The sequence below is a fragment of the Odontomachus brunneus genome, unplaced genomic scaffold, assembly GCF_010583005.1.
Source record: "Odontomachus brunneus isolate Ranch 3 - 2012 unplaced genomic scaffold, Obru_v1 Obru_scaffold_031, whole genome shotgun sequence".
In the NCBI taxonomy this organism is placed as follows: Eukaryota; Metazoa; Arthropoda; class Insecta; order Hymenoptera; family Formicidae; genus Odontomachus; species Odontomachus brunneus.
Genome location: NW_022639481.1, coordinates 1,696,702 through 1,714,070, shown reverse-complemented (window position 1 = coordinate 1,714,070; position 17,369 = coordinate 1,696,702). Strand labels below are relative to the sequence as shown.

Below are 17,369 nucleotides of genomic sequence, written 5' to 3'. Positions count from 1 at the left end.
TATTATATTTGGAAAGTTAAATCTTATACAATAGTTATATATAAATTTAAAAAAAAATTTATTTAACAGTGATTTTATTTGTGTGTTGTTTTTAATTGGCAATACAATTAGCGCATACATTTTCTTATATTATACTGTAAACGAATTCTACAATATTTATTTAAAACTACAGGATACATACATATAAGAATAAACTATATCCACGTAGCGCAAAACATCCCTAAATCATTCTGTAAGTTCTCAAAACGTTTTGAGACATATATTCTTCATTTCAGATATGTTCATGATGATTCTGAGATGTCAGCTATTAGGATATCATGTACAAACATATAATAACATATTAATTACAAAATATAAATTATTATCTATATACTTATAACATCCTATATATTTTACGTAAAATCTACGATAACTTTGAATGATGTACAAACCCAGGAATTTATGAATATTACAAGCTAAACTAAATTTTAGAACTACATATGTTAAATATATGAATTACTTTTCTCTCTCCTCCCCTCTCTTTCTTCTTAATAATTGTTGTATGCAATACGTAATTCAGATTTTCAATAAGTATATAACAAATACATGTTTTTGTATTATTAAAGAATTAAAAATCGAGCAGAAATTAATATTCATTTGCAATATTCAACGTAGAAGAAAGATAAACATTTTTTTGTTATGCATGTAAAAATTTGGTATCATTAACATAAATTCTAATAATAAATATTAGGATATTGGTTGACAAAAATCGAGACGAAACAGAGAGATAGGAAATCATTCCTTATTCATGAAAGATTTCAATATAGCTTCACGTCAACCTAAACCTGATACAAATAACCACAATCAGTGTTCAAATACAATCTTATAATCTCTGTTGCTTTCATACACATAACGTGTACCAGTATTTGTAAATAATATACAAAATAGTATAATAAAAGAAAAGAAGAAACAGAGAGGAAAAGAAAGTGAAGCAATAGAGAAATATTGAGAGCTCAGAACAAAAATGTCGTTCAAATTAATTAATAATTTGTAAGGTTCATTTTAGATGTCATTTAAACTGAACCTTATGCACAAATTTTGAAATGTACTTTTGCTCTGAATTCTTCTTGTATTCCACTGACTTTGGTTATTCGGCCAAGTATTATAAATGTCACTAATTGGCCATCCATCGGCTAACCAGCAGCTGACGGACGGGCAAAGCCAATATCCCATATTTATCGATATCCCTTGGGAGAGGACGAACTTCCCTTCCCAGAACGATTGCAATTTAACAGCAATAAGTTAGTTATACTCCTTATTCCGTTTTTCTGCTTCTGCTCCTCCTTCGTTCGGCGCCCGTTTCGACTGGAACATTTAAAAACCCAAGATTGGCCTGACTTAACACCTCCTTGAGATAATCAACATTGCCAAGCTGATTTACGTCGAGCACCTGTATCCCGAAATTGCTGTCTTGTGTGCCGCATGCTTCGCATGCATATGGGACAGGTGTTGCGGATGGGAACATGACCTTCATCTTACTGCTGTCCGTCTCATCGCCGGGACAGTAGGGTACAAAGATAACAGGAATGAATCCGAACTGACCAATGACAGAGGTAGGAGTCGTACTGGTTGCTACGTTTGTGCTGTTATTTGACTCGACTAGGTAACAAGGACATGCTTGTGGATCTGGGCCTATAGGTAGTGAAAAGGGCTTGACGTTGATGGAGCTGGGCGGCTGAACCCCAATGGCGTCGAAGCCGGGATTCGCCTGGAGTGGTTGTTCAAGTCGTGAATTTACCTGTTTCTCCAGAACACTGATATGTCCATCCGGCTGAAACGGTACGTTAGAAATTGCTTTGCTATCCACATTTGCAGAATTATTGTACTGTTCAGGTATGTTAAACGTGCTCTCTTGTCGGCCTAATTTAATTGGTCGATATGGTCTTCTTGAAGGATGTTCTTGCAAATTGTATGTTGGGTAAAATATCGACTTCTGATATTCGCCCTGATCGTGCACAGAAAATTTCTCAGTGCTTGTTTTAGGCAGTTTTGTTACTGGTTCTGAGGTCGCATGATCATAAGGTTGTGCAGTCTTAAACGTGTCTATTTTTTTATCATCGATAATGTATTTCAATGATGGTGCTGTTGGTCCTATTTGCAACAGAGAGTTGATCTCACCTGAGTTGTAAGTAGTTCCTTTCTTCCCATAAATTAACGGCGACTTGGTCCCGTATTTGTGCTCTCTTTGATTCGTATATGGTGTACTTATTTTCGTCGAATGCGACAAATCTGTCGATTCAATATTCTTTATATTATAGTCTGTGTATGCAAAATCAGATATGTTTCCAGAGTAGTATTGCGTTATATAATCATTATTGTTTATATCAAGAGGGTAAGTTTTGGGTCGTTGACTTTTGAATGGTCCTCTGTGCGAAGGTTTCCTTGTTGGTTTTACTCCAGGCACATAATCTGGATCACCAGGCCATGGTCCATCGGGACCAGGTGAACCAGTTGGCCATGGTCCATCGGGACCGTCAGGCCCGACTCCACCTACACCACCGATATCTCCTATTCCACCAATGCCACCAATAGGACCTTCGGGACCCACTGGTCCTTCTGGACCTGAAGGGTATAACGGATAACCAGGATAAGATGGGTAACCTGGATAACCTGTAAGACATAATAGATATTAAAATTAAATATATAATTCGGCATACAAAAATTACATAAATTTATTAGATTAATATGATGCACATTTTTTCAACTGATTCAAATTAAATTATAATAATAATTATAACGATTTCTTCTCTTTTAATAACATACCTGGTTTGCCAGGTTTTGAATGAATGCCTGGTTTGTTCGATGGAAATCCGGGATACGATGAAGTACCTGGTTTTCCAGGTATTCCGGGTGTTCCTGGCGTTCCTGGAGTGCCGGGAGTTCCTGGATATCCAGGATAAGATGGAATTGGTTTTCCTGTTGATATAGGAGTTCCTGGGAAACCAGGAGTACCAGGAATTGCCGAAATATCTGGTGGGCCTGTTGCTGGATATGTAGGATAAGATGGAATTCCAGGTTTTCCGAGAGTACCAGGAGTACCGGGTATACCAGGAATACCAGGCGTACCAGGTATACCAGGATATTCTAAATGTGACGGTATTTCACTTGTTCCTGGTATGACGTGTATTTCAGGACTACTTGGTATAGTTGGTGTGCTAGGATAATTAGAATGAGGTGGGAATGGTGGAATCCCAGGTTTTGTTGGAATTTCGGGTTTACCGGGGATAGCAGGAGGTCTCGAAAAAGATGGTTTTCCTGAAGTTTCTGGTATTTGGGGATATCCTGAAATTGGTGGGCTTTCTGGATACGCTGGTATACCAGGTTTATGAGGATGGCCAGCAAAACTCGGTTTTCCAGGATGTCCAGGATAACTAGGTCTCTCAGGATAATTTGAAATAGAAGATCCAGGAATTACTGACGTACTCGGTGTTCCTATATGAATAGGGTAAGATGGTGTTCCTGGTTTTCCTGGTATTCCAGGAAATCCTGGAGTACCCGGTGTTCCAGGAATTCCAGGAGATCCTGGTATACCGGGTGTTCCAAAATGCCCCGGATAAGAAGGTACTCCAGGAAAACCTGAAGAATCAGATATTCCTGGATATCCAGGATAAGTCCCAGGTTTTCCTAGTGTTCCTGGAAGTCCAGGTGTACCAGCTGATCCGGGAATGTTGGAAATCCCTGGCGTGCCTAGCGTTCCTGGATGGCCTGGGTAATGGGATATCCCTGGCTTTCCTAGAGTACCAGGAGATCCTGGAATACCTGGTGTTCCTGGAATTCCAGGGGATCCTGGAGTACCCGGTGTTCCAGGAAAACCAGGGGATCCTGATATCGCAGGATGTCCTGGATATGATGGTATTGCTGGTATACTTGGAGTTCCGGGACTTCCCGGTATGCCTGGTCTTCCAGGTATACCAAGTGTTCCTGGGGTACCCGGTATTCCGGGAATGCTGGGAGATCCTGGAGTACCCGGCGTTCCAGGAAAGCCAGAAGATCCTGGTATTGCAGGATATTCTGGGTAAGATGGTATTATTGTTATACTTGGAATTCCTGGAACTCCTGATGTGCCTGGTCTTCCGGGGATACCAGGTATTCCTGGTCTACCCGGTATTCCAGGAGTGCTAGGAGATCCTGGAATACTCGGAGTTCCAGGAAAGCCAGGGGATCCTGGAGTACCTGGTGTTCCAGGAAAACCAGGGGATCCTGGAGTACCTACTGTTCCGGGAAAGCCAGGGGATCCTGGTATTACAGGATGTGCTGGATAAGATGGTATCACTGATATACTTGGAGTTCCAGGACTTCCTGGTATACCTGGTCTTCCAGGTATGCCAGGTGTTCCTGGAGTACCTGGTATTGCGGGAATGTTGGGAGATCCTGGATTACCTGGCGTTCCGGGAAAGCCAGGAGATCCTGGAGTACCCGGTGTTCCGGGAAAGCCGGGCGTTCCTGGAGTACCTGGTGTTCCGGGAAAGCCAGGGAATCCTGGAGTACTTGGTGTTCCGGGAAAACCAGGGGATCCTGGTATTGCAGGGTATCCTGGGTAAGATGGTATTGCTGGTATACTTGGAGTTCCGGGACTTCCTGGTATACCCGGTCTTCCGGAAGTACCAGGAGATCCTGGGTTAGCAGGTATTCCAGGAAAGTCAGAAGATCCTGATATTGCAGGATGACCTGGGTAAGATGGTATTATTGATATACTCGGAGTTTCTGGTGTACCCGGTCTTCCGGGTATGCCAGATATTCCTGGTGTACCCGGTCTTCCAGGTATGCCAGATGTTCCTGGTGTACCCGGTCTTCCAGGTATGCCAGATGTTCCTGGTGTACCCGGTCTTCCGGGTATGCCAGATATTCCTGGTGTACCCGGTCTTCCGGGTATGCCAGGAGATCCTGGTATTGCAGGATATCCTGGGTAAGATGGTATTGCTGGTACACTTGAAGTTCCGGGACTTCCTGGTGTGCCCGGTTTTCCAGATATATCAGGTGTAACTGTTATCGTCGGTGTTCCTGGCCTTCCAGAAGTTCCGGGAGTACCCGGTGTTCCTGGAATGCCGGGAGATCCCGGTGTTTCAAAATGCCCTGGATGAGAAGGTACTTCGGGAAAACTTGGATAATCAGGTATTCCTGGATGTCCAGGATAAATAGGCGTCCCTGGTTTTCCTGATGTTCCAGGAAGTCCAGGATAAGTTGGTGTTCCTGGTCTTCCTGATGTACCAGGAGTACCTAGCGTACCCGGTATTCCTGGATGTTCTGGGTAAGTCGATGTTCCAGGTTTTGCTGGTATTCCTGGAATAATGGGAGTTCCTGGTCTACTTGGGATTCCTGGTATATCCGATGTTCCAGGAGCACTAGGAATTCCTGATGTACCTGGTATTCCTGGGTGTCCTGGGTAAACCGATGTTCCAGGTTTTACTGATATTCCCGGAATAGTGGGAGTTCCTGGCTTAATTGGTGTTTCTGGATGAGATGATATACTCGGAATTGAAGGTATTGAACTCGCTGAACCCGGTATTATGGGTTTGCCAGGACTTCCTGGTATTTCAGGATAAGAAGATGGATACTCTATTATTCCGGGGAAACTCGGAGAACTTGATCCTGGTCTCTCTACGATTCCAGGATAATCTGCAACACTTGATGTTCCTGGCTTTCCTGGAATTCCTGATGTTCCTGGAGTTCCGGGTGTTCCTGGTCTCCCGGGAACCCCTGGTGCTCCTGGCCTCCCGGGAGTTCCTGGCGTTCCTGGCCTCCCAGGAGTTCCTGGCGTTCCTGGAGTTCCTGGTCTTCCGGGAATTCCTGATAATGCAGGAATACCAGGAGATATTGATATACTTGGAATCCCTGGTTGTCCTGGATATGATGACACCGCAGGGATACCTGAAGTGTCAAATAAGATACGTTTCACGTTATAACCTACTTTTTTTCTAGTATATATATTTTTCTATAGTTATGAATATATATTATATATAAATTATTATCCATTAATGATTCTTTTAATTATAGTAAAATGAAAAAGGTATACCAATTAAATCAGGTCTGTAAGATTGTTGTGGTTTCACCGGTGTTGCATCAATCGTTGTTCCACTCCCAATAGGTACTATTTAATAAAATATAAATGTGTGTGTAATTATTTCGATATATATGAATATATCATATATATGTTCATATATATTCATATATATGCATAAGAAATATTATTTATGTATTGTATCTACGTACTTCCTATACCTATCGGTAGAGGCCGACCGCTCGTATCTACATATTGTCCGCACACAGCTGGAAAATAGAGCTGCTGCCATGGTGTAATTACACCTTGATGTTTGTGGTGATCATGATCATCCCCTGGTTGGTGATGCTCGTGCTTGTGAAGAAACAGTTCTACGTCCTTTCCAGGTTGAATAACGCGGTAACCCCATCCGTCGCTGAGATAAAATGTGGCCTTTAGATGACCAAAAGGGTCAACGTAGCCGTAACATCCATAAGTAACTCCATCCGGACCACGTACTTCATGATGGAATTGACCATCCGGACTTACATCATAACCGTATTTGTATGCATCTGTAAAAACAACAATTAATCATCAATTTTTGGTTCATAACAATCTAAAATCTCAGAGTAAACTGTGAGAAGTTTACAGTATATATAATTAATTTTAAAAACAATTTTATAATTGAAATAAACCTTATAAAAGTATAAACCTTATAAAAGTATAAACTTACATTATTCTTACATTTTATTAAATATATAAGTCTTTCTGAGATATTTTTTAGTATACTTGCCTGCTTTAACGTTTTGACTCAAATACTGAGTTTTCTGTTTGTCACTAATACTCAGAATCACTTCATCGCCCCGTTCGGTATTTCTTGGCTCCTGAGTGAGTTGCGACACGGATGTAGCAATCACCTACAAAGCAATTATTTGTCTTTATTCGAGTGTACGGTGAGGTAAAGACAATTAATAGAAATTGTATTTATTAAGATGTGCTATCTTTACGAGAGAGTGCTCTGCTAATAAGGAATGGTTGTCAGGTGCAATAATTTTGCATTGTCAAGGCTCGTGACATTTCGAATAAAGCACAATGTAATTATCGGGAGATGTTTAAAAATAACTGGCCTTTAATATCGGTCACCAGGATTAAGCATTCGATACGATCTACAAGTATAATCGTGAAATATCATGGTCATTTCCCATTTCTGCAGTTGCAGCGATCTAACTGGACGCTTGAGTTCGAAGATATATCGCGCGATTAGAGAAATGCGAGAGACTCCTTGCTCCATGAATACGCTTACATTATTTAGCTGCTTTTAATCGCGCACCGCTATATGATATATACACCAAGAAAATATATTATCTTCGTTATCGAAGTTATCGAAGATCTCAAACATTATTTTCTCGTTAATCCAATAAAAGGGTGGCTCGTTCAGGAAAATGTACTGCTTCTCAATGTAGATCTACAGGCCTCCGATTCCAATAATTCTGTTAACCTTTCCAAAGTTTATCATCCAAAGATTTTCTAATGGCACAGCACATCACTTTAAATGTCAAGACGACCAGATTATTCTTACATTCGTTACCTAGATATTAATTCCACAAACATTGCGCAGTCTGACAACATTCTAAAGAATTTAAAAAACTTGGTTTAATCACACAGCGATATGGCAAAGCGGTGTTACACGGCTCTTTTAGAGGAAAACTGTTCAGTATGCGGAATTCTTCTTCTTTATCTTCGAAAGTGTTGCAAATAATGTATATTGATACTGATTATGACATAACAGATTTTCACTTCCACGGACACGGAACATCAGCCGTATCCCTCGCTCTGCTGCTGTGATCTTGATTAATTATCCATTCTACGTAAGCGAAAGTCGAAAGCGAAATCAATAATGAAAAGTAGAAATTCCCCCCCAAATTTTCAATTTGCATAGGACGGTGGCTTAAAGGTATTTGACTACTTCCGCGAGACATGCAACTTAGTGATATTATGCAATCAAAAACATTCGTGTACATTTTTGGAGATCTTTTGGTATACATTTAACACCTTTTGCTCAACACACTCGCGCGATTGCTATATGAGTAGCCAAGATAAGGAATCGCCAACGTGAAACTATCGTATTATATCTACTACATTATACCTGCTACATTATCATATTTATTTCATAATTATAATAGCGATTATCATAATTATATCGTAAAGAGTTACGCGTAGTAGTGTGCGTCTGCAGCACAAATCGAAAAGAGAACGTCCCGTCATTTTGGAAATTTTTATATCTGAAAACCTTGACGCTGGCGTGGACGAAAATAAATGCATAAGATCATGATTCTAACTTGCTCATAAATATGTATGGGGTAACTTTAGAATGAGGAAGAGCACGACGTTTTCAGACTTTCGACAGACCGCCAAACTGCAAACGATCCATGCTAATCCGCCGATCCTGCGAAGGAAATCCTATCTAGAGAGTAACCTACGATACTATTCGAAAAGGAACGCATGATAAATGTGAATGGGTGTGTGGAGATTAGATGCGTAGGTATACATAGATACAAATAGCAAGTCGTCGTTTCACATGTGCGCCATACTTAGGCGCGAGACGCGCGTTATTTAACACTTGGCAGCGGTCATAATTTTGCAGGAACCGAACGATCATGTGAGTGCCGCAATAAAAGCAACTATTACCAACTATTATGTAATCGTCAGGTTGTTTGTTTGTTTGTTTTGTGCTGGCCTAGCAGCTGAGATTCGGCCGAGCTCTTCGCCACTTGATCGACGTGATTCGACAGGATCTCTTGATGACAATAATAATGAGGATGCCTGGGCTCGTGCAGGACAAAATCGCCGGATGCTGTTGCGAAAGACCGTAATGCTCTCTCGGAAGATTACGCTCATGTCCCCCTAAATGGCGACACGGTGAATATAAAGGCCTCTTTCCCGCTTACGGCCTGAGGAAATGTCAAGGTGGGGATGCCGAGGTTCCTCTGCCATGACGTATTCAAACGCATTCGGCGAACGTTTAATCGTACACTCTAACTTATGACAGTACTGAGTGCGATCATTGAGATCTGTGTTGAGTGCACTGGGATAAAAGCTGACTAAAAACCGGTAACCCGCAAATTAAATATGCAAATTAAATATGTAGATATGCGGAATATGCAGATAGCACAATTTTACTCTTTTTTTAAGTACAATTGTGGACTTTTACTAGAATATTAATTTGAAATTTGATTCAATTAAATTTTTGTAGAGCATTGAGTGCCATATGTTACAACATATTCTGAGAATAAATATAAATAATATGGTGTGTATGTATCATAATGTTTTGCATCTACTTTACTGTATTATATTACGTTACAATAGATATCGTTGTCAGCTGGATGTATCTGTCTTCGTGTGGTCATCGACTATTTTCACTTTCAAACTACTCATCGGTCTCACACGATATCACCTCATGGTCATTAGCATAACCCATTTCATTCAATTTCGTAATCGATTCACGTTCAGCAGGGACGTCTCGTATGAGCAACAAGAGAGCATCGTATACATGGCGAAAAGTGGCACATATCCTGGTCGACTAGGTCAAGTTAGGTTTGGCCAGGATCCGCTGCCTGTTTCGCGATCACCGATGATCTCAACTGTCTCGTTGTTCCACCCACGAGAAGGGAAAGTCGCGATTCTGAGAAGGCTATATGCAAGCTCTTCTTCGTTGTCTTCTTCTTCTTTTTCCAGCCCCAGGTTGACAGACTATATAACGAAAGGTTAATATATGCTAACTCCCGTGCCAACCCTTCCCCGCGCGCATTTGCCGCGTCAAATGTTGCCGCGAGGATTAATCCCCACGGTATTTATGTCGCGGTATTTTAGTGGACAATAGCGAGATCGTTTCAGCCGTGCCATTCGTGGCGCGTCCGAGTGCGACGTGCCGTTCGCCTCTTTCCGAGGCAGCCCTACTAACTCATACTCTCTCGTGTTACTCGCATTCTCAAAGATACAAGTTGCAGACGCACGCAGCGCAAAATTGCTCTGCTCAAGACAGGTTCCTTCAGCGGTGTCATTTCAGTTGCTGAAACTTTATTGTCGTATATTCTCGAAAACGGCTCCTATATTCATCGAACCCGCTGAACTTACCGGTTTCGATCTTTGCTTGGCTTCGGGAGATATTACGGAGTCGGCGGCGATGCGATAAAATATGTTAATTTATGCGATGAGTTGAATTGTTGCCGTCGGCAGATAATACACGTAACAACGGAAGAAAACTCGAGATGTCCCAGACCTAGTGAGCCACCTCCTATCTGTGGAATCGAATTGATAATACGGTCTACGGATCAGAAGCAATTAGAACACACACACATTACGCGTCGTTCCCACCGATTGTTCAATTAAATATTCACTATTTATAATTATCTATTGCGAAAGAATAACAATTAATTATTGTAGTACTATTAATACTCAAGTATATACTTGACACACAAATTCGCAAGAATTAATACTAACTGAATACGAATACTAATTACAATCAGAAATCGCGCGCATAATATCCATCTACCAGTTACTTAATTTTTACAGCAGCTAATTTGCATTAATTAAAATGCAGTTAAAATGTATTAATTGATTCTGTGTCTTGTTCTTCTAAAATACTTTCACCCATCATTGTCTTGAATATCCAAACAATTTACGGATTAAATAAAAACGGATACGCGAAAAACTCGAGTATTTGAGTTAATCTTTTGATTATTCAATTAAATTTTCAATTAAAGCTTTCAGTTTAATTTCAATTCAATTTTTCAATTCAATTCAATTTTTTTTCTAATTACCTAACGACTATTGTGCTTTGTTATTTGATTCACTTCAACATTTCAATCCCTTCGTTACTGAAGTTTGCTCTTTTATTTATGCCAACTACTTTCCATTATTTAATTATGTATGATTGCCATATCGACACTTGATCACTTGATCTTGACAGCTAACATTATCTCGCGCATCATAATACAACTGCATCGTGATGCGGGCGATAAATAAATTAGAAAGATATGATCGAACCGCCCTGTTTTCATTTGGTGCATTGATCATGCGCTCACACCGTAGAGTAGCTCTTTATATGCGAGATGCGCGCGGCGAAAGGTGCAATTAAATTTATTTTCTTGTGGGAGGAATAGCTTGCTAAACGTATTTATCAAAGAGCAAGAAGGAGAGAACGAGAGAGAATGGGAGGAGACAGAATCAGGATTCCGTTCAGGGACGCCGGGAATCCGCCAGGGGAGTCGAAAAAATGATCGCGCTATCGTTTCAGCCAAAGCCTAACATCACTCTCGTTCACGACTTTCATCTTTGACTATGCGAAGTCTTCATGCAATCTTTCATCGAGTCACCGAACGACCTTCAGCCGTAAAGGCTGCAACGATGAATTAAATCGCTCTGTTTTAATAATTTAATCTTTCCTTCGTACGTTGACATCTCGTCGGTTTTCCTTCGTTCTTCTAAATTATTTATTAACGAAGAGACGAGCAGACATAAAGTACTCCAGTTCGGAATACCTAAATTCGCGCAAATCTAAGCTAAGCACTATCAAAGGCCATCAATCAAGAGTAAACAAGGTCGCGCACTCGAGACTTTGGCACGAGTTAAAGGTAAGCGGGACGACATTTGACGTAGCCGGATCTCTTTTAATTGCGTGCGGTTAATCCGCCGGTTAGGTGACCAAAGCTGTATCACTTTATGCATACAGGGGCCAGATCGATGCATCATCTTCCAGTGAAAGTCACCTGTAAGCGATTGCGTAAAGGACCAGCGTTTTAGCCCGGGGCGAAGCCTCCAGTACACAATTGTTCGCCTTCTGTACGGCCGATCGCATTGATCTCAGTGATATTGCATTCTGTCGGTTTGGTCTCGAAAATATTTTCACAATTAATTGTGTAGGAGAGAAATGAGACAGAGAAAACCTAATTTTTAAATTACGTGCGAGCTTTGATGACGCAACAGATCAATTAAAATATTCTCATAGAATTTGCACGTTTCTTTTTCATTTCAACTTAAACGATTATGTACCGCTAAGGTTCGCTAAAAACTAAATTACTTTCCACATGTGAACGGCACGTCTTGTGACAACAGACGTTTACACGTTAAGTGACATTTCAGCAGACGTTTGATTACTTAAAAGAAAACTTCCAATTTCGGTAAAAAAAACTCTTTCACAAAATGATTACACAAAATATGAATAATGTTGTCCCATTCCGGTTTGAATATATTATAATGCATTAGGATGCATTAGGATAATAATCAAGTTCAACAATCCAACAAAGAATATATTGATACATAAGGATGAGGAAGAAACACGATTAAGTAACTCTCACTTAGTCAAAGTATTTAAAATTGTAGTACATAAATGTCAAATAGATAAATGTCGAAAGTCACTGGCACAATAAAATACAGCTCGTTTAAAATAAAAAACTAACAACAACTGTCTCAAAACTTATTTTGATCTTATTAGCATCGATTTACTTTATACTGTTTACTATAGATAGTATCTTAAAAAAAAAAGTACAAAATTAGTTAATCCAAGAATCAATAATAATACTATTATTTCTGGTAATTGATTGCTCAAACATTTGATTATTTAGATAACTCATAAGTATCTGTGAGTAGATATTTTGGTACCAAAGTATATAAACTGTCATCCTCATACTACACTACTTATAAAACTGTTACTTAGCGTATGCAAGCGATAAATTATGCTTCTTCCATCTTCATATATCGATGAACCCTCTCATGTCAAGGTACTTGGTACTATCATATTCCTAAGGTGAATTTGCAAGTCAGAATTTGAGTGGGTCGGGTATCGCACGTCGCATACGTTGCACGATATTGCTGCAACGTCGCGACATTGAAAGTAGTTATGAATGAAATGTAGTGCAACGGCATTCTGCGAGTGCCAAGATCAATGAAGATCTCGCGGATAATGAGTCACGACGAACACGACTATCATGGAACTGTAATCAGCGTCACTTTCTATCATGAGACATTACTATGTAAACAATTGACATGCACTATTATTTTTTATCCCGCGTACTGTTACTATTAATATTAGACACTGCGTCTAATAAAATGTATAATAATATGCCACGGAATATGCGCAGTAATTGCATTGTGATATGAAATTATTATTATTATTGCTTTAAACAAAATAAACTTATTATTAACATCAAAATTGTACATATAACATACAGTATACGATACTTTAAATACTATAGCGACATAATTATTTAAATCATTTGCCAAAAATAATAAATATATTAGTAAATAATAAAAAGTGAGAAATGAACGAGAATAATCTCTAAAAAGGACCCACCAAATTTCTTTTTGCTAAATTTCTTTTCGTTTTTCTATTTGCAGTCGGTGGATTTCGTAACGTGACGTTGACATTTGTATGCATCTCTTCCTTACACAAGAATACCAGATGCAAATGCAATGCGCGCCCATGCGACAGAGTAGCCACTGTCGCTGCGAGGTGTTTTTATGAAGCGTCGCGTATGCAATTTACGCGTTTGAATGGCAAATATAATATCCGATCATGTAATTGCAAGTGATAGTTAATTCAATAAGGAAGTCAAAAATGGCGTGAAAAATGGCTTAAGTGAAAAAAGCTCATTACTTTTCGTGAAGTTCAATTAATAGTTCAATTAATTTATATATAAGTGTGTGTAGTCAATAGCTATAAAACTTTAAGTAACTACTATTTCTTGAAATAAACACTATATATAAGAACATACGAGTCTTATTGTTTATTATTATAAACATCCAAGGTACACTTTTAATTGATCTTTATACTTCGTTATTTATCAATATTACCTATATTGTTCATTATATATTTGTCGGTTAATATAATTTATCAATACGCGCAAGATGAATTTCAAGTCTCCGTCGAGTTCGTTGACTGCTCAAGTCTTAAGGTATACACAAAAGGGGAGTGTTGGTAGTTGACGTACCAGGGTGAAGAGAACCGCGGTGGCAGGCCGCAGCATCCTGACGCCGGTTTCTTTCTCAGCAGGGCATTGTCCGCGGCCGGCAGGCCTCCAGGTTGACGACGAGGATGATTACCGGAGATAATCGCACGCAGCGCGCCGTTCGAACTGAAAGACTGAACACGTCGTCGGCAGAAAAAGGCTTTTATACAGGGTGGGGGTCGCCGACCCCCCGACCGCCGACCCGGGTCCCATCCCGGCTCGCATCTTCTCTCTTTTCCCTATTCTTCTCGTTTCGACTCCTCCAAGATCGCTCCCGTGCGCACTCTTCTTCTCTGCTCTCACACCCTCTCCCTTCTCACCCGACTCTTTCACCTGGAGTGCGATTTTTTCTTCCGTTTTGCGCCACGGACGGCGCTGGAATTAATTCGATGCGATTGATTCTAATTGATCTCACGCTGGCACATCCCAATCTCATCTCGTGAGCGTCGAATTCATTACCTTGAAGAAGACCTCGCTCTCGAAAATCCATATTTCTCGCGACAGACATTCGATTGGAAACGACACGACGTTGCCAAGGTATTATTTCATCGCCGCTTCATTTGACGAGGATTAACTTGCGATACCTTTCGCCACGCACTCGTTGATCTCGATTGGACGGACAGTGAAAAGCCGCAATCGAAGATGCGCTGTTCGGAATGTGGTTCAGGTGCGTCCTTGCGTAAGCGCACTTAGGTCTCTTCGGTTTGTAGCTCCCACGCTTGCTGGACAAGCAAGTGAATTAATGACGGATTAATCCGAATAACTTCGCCGTATACGGCTAATGGTGGCACGTATAATATTTGCCGAGGTGATTAATAACAGCTGATTGCCCCTTTCAGGGAAATCAGTTAATTGTCGATCGGTATGATTTTTAATTGGATTCGAAGAGCGCTCTCAATGTCCTTTGCGTGAACGCAAGTCTCGAAATATGTGGAGGACTCTTACAAGGTCCTGCGTGTGAATGTACCCGTTGTTTTGACATGCTTCATCGCTTGTTGAACTATTAATCGGGTATCAATCACGCTTTTAATTATGAGAGCGAATGGTTCAATTAATTGAGCTGCACTTCACATTATCTTAACGGAATAATTTCGATGACTGAATTTGTTCGTTTTACACGAAAAACAAATTTAGTTGAGATTCATTTGACAATAAACGAGCTAGATGCGTTTTCGTTGAGAGAAACAGGATTTCTGTCTTTTATGAAGCAAATTCAGCTCTGCGAACCAGAAATTCTGTTTCCTCCTACCAAAACATGTCTGATTCCTTCGAATTAATTCGAGCACACTTTTTTCTCCATTGAAACAAATGACAGATTTCAAGTGTAGAACGTCGATGATTAATCGCTACGACGACAACCCAATTAATTCTCATTTCAATCGGTTGAATCGACCAGCCACCACATTAATCGCGAGAGCAATGGATTATCGTCCCTCCTCCTGCCCGCTCAAACTGGTCCCAGTGAATCAGAGAATCCTGACTCAAGGCATTTCGTGCATCCGAACAAGGTCACATCCGATGATGACTCCTCCTGGTGATGATGTCGCGCAAACGGTAGCGTATTTCGTATCTATCTCGTCGATCGAGAGAAAGCCCGCGCTGCCTCGTCGATATATCGTGAGCGCGCGCGCTCACGTTTGCATTTCCGCTAATAGAATTCGGTAATGTATTCCTTGGATACGCTCGTTTCATAATATCGTGTCGTTAGGAATCCATTTTTAATGGACTTATTTATCGAACGACTACTACGCGTCCGAACTAACGCCATTCGTCTATCCGGAGGTAACTTTCTTCTGCTTAGTCCGTCGTGCTCTGTCATTGTTAATGAAGCAACAGGCGTTATAACACGTGCACCCGCGCGCGAGAGCCACTTTCATCTTCGTCGCCGCGGGGATCCTACTACCTCCCTCTTCCTCCCTGCCGATCACGGGTGGAGAATAGATTAGAATTGAAATGACAATTCGTAGATTCGATACATGAGACGCGAACGCGTCTCTGCTCTTAGACTGCTTGCCGTTCCTTTCAGATCTGCTCGACCAACATACACACACACACACACGCTTTTAGATATATAATAGCTCTGTAAATATTCTCTGTGGATATTTAGTTATCCCTTGAAATGGGAGAGTTCTGTTTAGTTTTGTTTTGATTTTCTCTTTTTTTCTTTTCGTTTGATGCTACAGCACCATTACGTGAAGCATGATTAACGCAATCTCTGTGTTCCTTCTTTTCTTTTTCTCTTTTAACGAAGAGTACATTCGTAACTCTCAGCATTGGAGCAGCAGGCAGCGTCCTGCGCGCAAGGATACCTTCCAAGAAGTATAAAGAGTCTTTTATCGGATTTAACCGTCCCACTTCTGGCGACGGAGTCGCGTACTCCTTATTTTAGCTGTAAATAATCCCGACTGATCCGGTTTGCAGCGAGTGCCGAATCGGCGAAGGAAATACCCGTAACCCGATTGCTCGAGGAAGCAACGCGCGTACCGATTCCTCGCGAAAGAAATCGGAGAACTTCTGTCTCCGAGGAGAAATATTCGATTTCTCCTTTAACAGGCAAAAAAATATTAGTGTTCTTAGAGAAACTGCGCTACATTAAATCGCATTACATTGTAAATTAGGAAAGTCATGTCTTCGTCGAAGAATCAATCGTTCTGAAGGGAAAGGCGTCGTTATTTATTCGGGTTCCAAAGCGCACGCTTGTCTCTCGGATTTACATGAAATGTAAATACGCGTTGGCGCCGTTGAAAGGGTTAAGGGTGATAGCAGCCCGAAATAAACGAGACTTCTGAAGTATGCGAAAGTCTGGACATGCTCCCGAGCCGGAGGCGAATTTGCCGATCTCGATGGTCGCTGATGGATTTATGAGAACCCGAAACCCAAGACCCGGTGAGAGTGAGTGCGGGGTGCGATAGCGTAAGACTTAATATAGAGCCACCGAATGATTTATTCGCGGTGGGCCCGCAATCAGCCCTATTCAAGCAAACAGTGCGTATATTTGGCCGCCTGTGACACTCGACCTAATTACACGTGCGAATTCGCGCGCGCGCGATTATGTAATTGCCTCCCCATAAACAAATCAGAGGCGAATTCGCCTGACCAAGTTCGAACGTTGATTCTTGCAGTAATGAAAATTGCACGGACAAAGAACAGTCGAATTTGTACTTTGCCGGACTGTAAATCCTCGACGTGACGTGCGCGTGATGTCCTTCCAGGATAGTCCTCTTTAGTCGACCAAGTTCGTTTATGGACGTGAAAAATTTTTAGACTGCGGAATGATGCTCGTCGTGCTTTGCGTTATGCATATTTCGTTTGCAGATTATATCAACGATTGTACATACAGGGAATCC

General features: G+C 40.9%; 1 protein-coding gene across 3 annotated transcripts; it reads right to left on the bottom strand.

The window, feature by feature from the left end:
* Positions 1 to 41: 41 nt before the first annotated feature.
* On the bottom strand, positions 42 to 14,149 carry LOC116843301 (collagen alpha-5(IV) chain-like). 3 transcript variants are annotated; one of them, XM_032813631.1, is made up of 7 exons: positions 14,005 to 14,149; positions 6,810 to 6,933; positions 6,250 to 6,588; positions 6,053 to 6,127; positions 2,803 to 5,907; positions 1,778 to 2,649; positions 42 to 1,344 (listed from the first exon to the last, which is right to left on the bottom strand). In XM_032813631.1, the coding sequence occupies exons 1-7, from the start codon at positions 14,038 to 14,040 to the stop codon at positions 1,282 to 1,284; spliced, it is 4,614 nt and encodes a 1,537-aa protein (XP_032669522.1). In that variant the 5' UTR covers positions 14,041 to 14,149; the 3' UTR covers positions 42 to 1,281. The 3 variants fall into 3 exon arrangements, with proteins under 3 accessions (XP_032669522.1, XP_032669521.1, XP_032669520.1); XM_032813630.1 differs by having other exon boundaries at positions 42 to 2,649; positions 2,803 to 5,319; positions 5,401 to 5,907; XM_032813629.1 differs by having other exon boundaries at positions 42 to 2,649.
* Between the last annotated feature and the right edge of the window lie 3,220 nt (positions 14,150 to 17,369).

Excerpts from the sequence above, each read along its gene's own strand:
- LOC116843301 (XM_032813629.1), bottom strand. The coding sequence starts at position 14,040 with ATGCTGCGGCCTGCCACCGCGGTTCTCTTCACCCTG. Across the intron at positions 6,589-6,809 it reads GAGTCAAAACGTTAAAGCAG|ATGCATACAAATACGGTTAT; the intron begins GCAAGTATACTA and ends TTGTTTTTACAG. Across the intron at positions 6,128-6,249 it reads TCTACCGATAGGTATAGGAA|TACCTATTGGGAGTGGAACA; the intron begins GTACGTAGATAC and ends TTTATTAAATAG.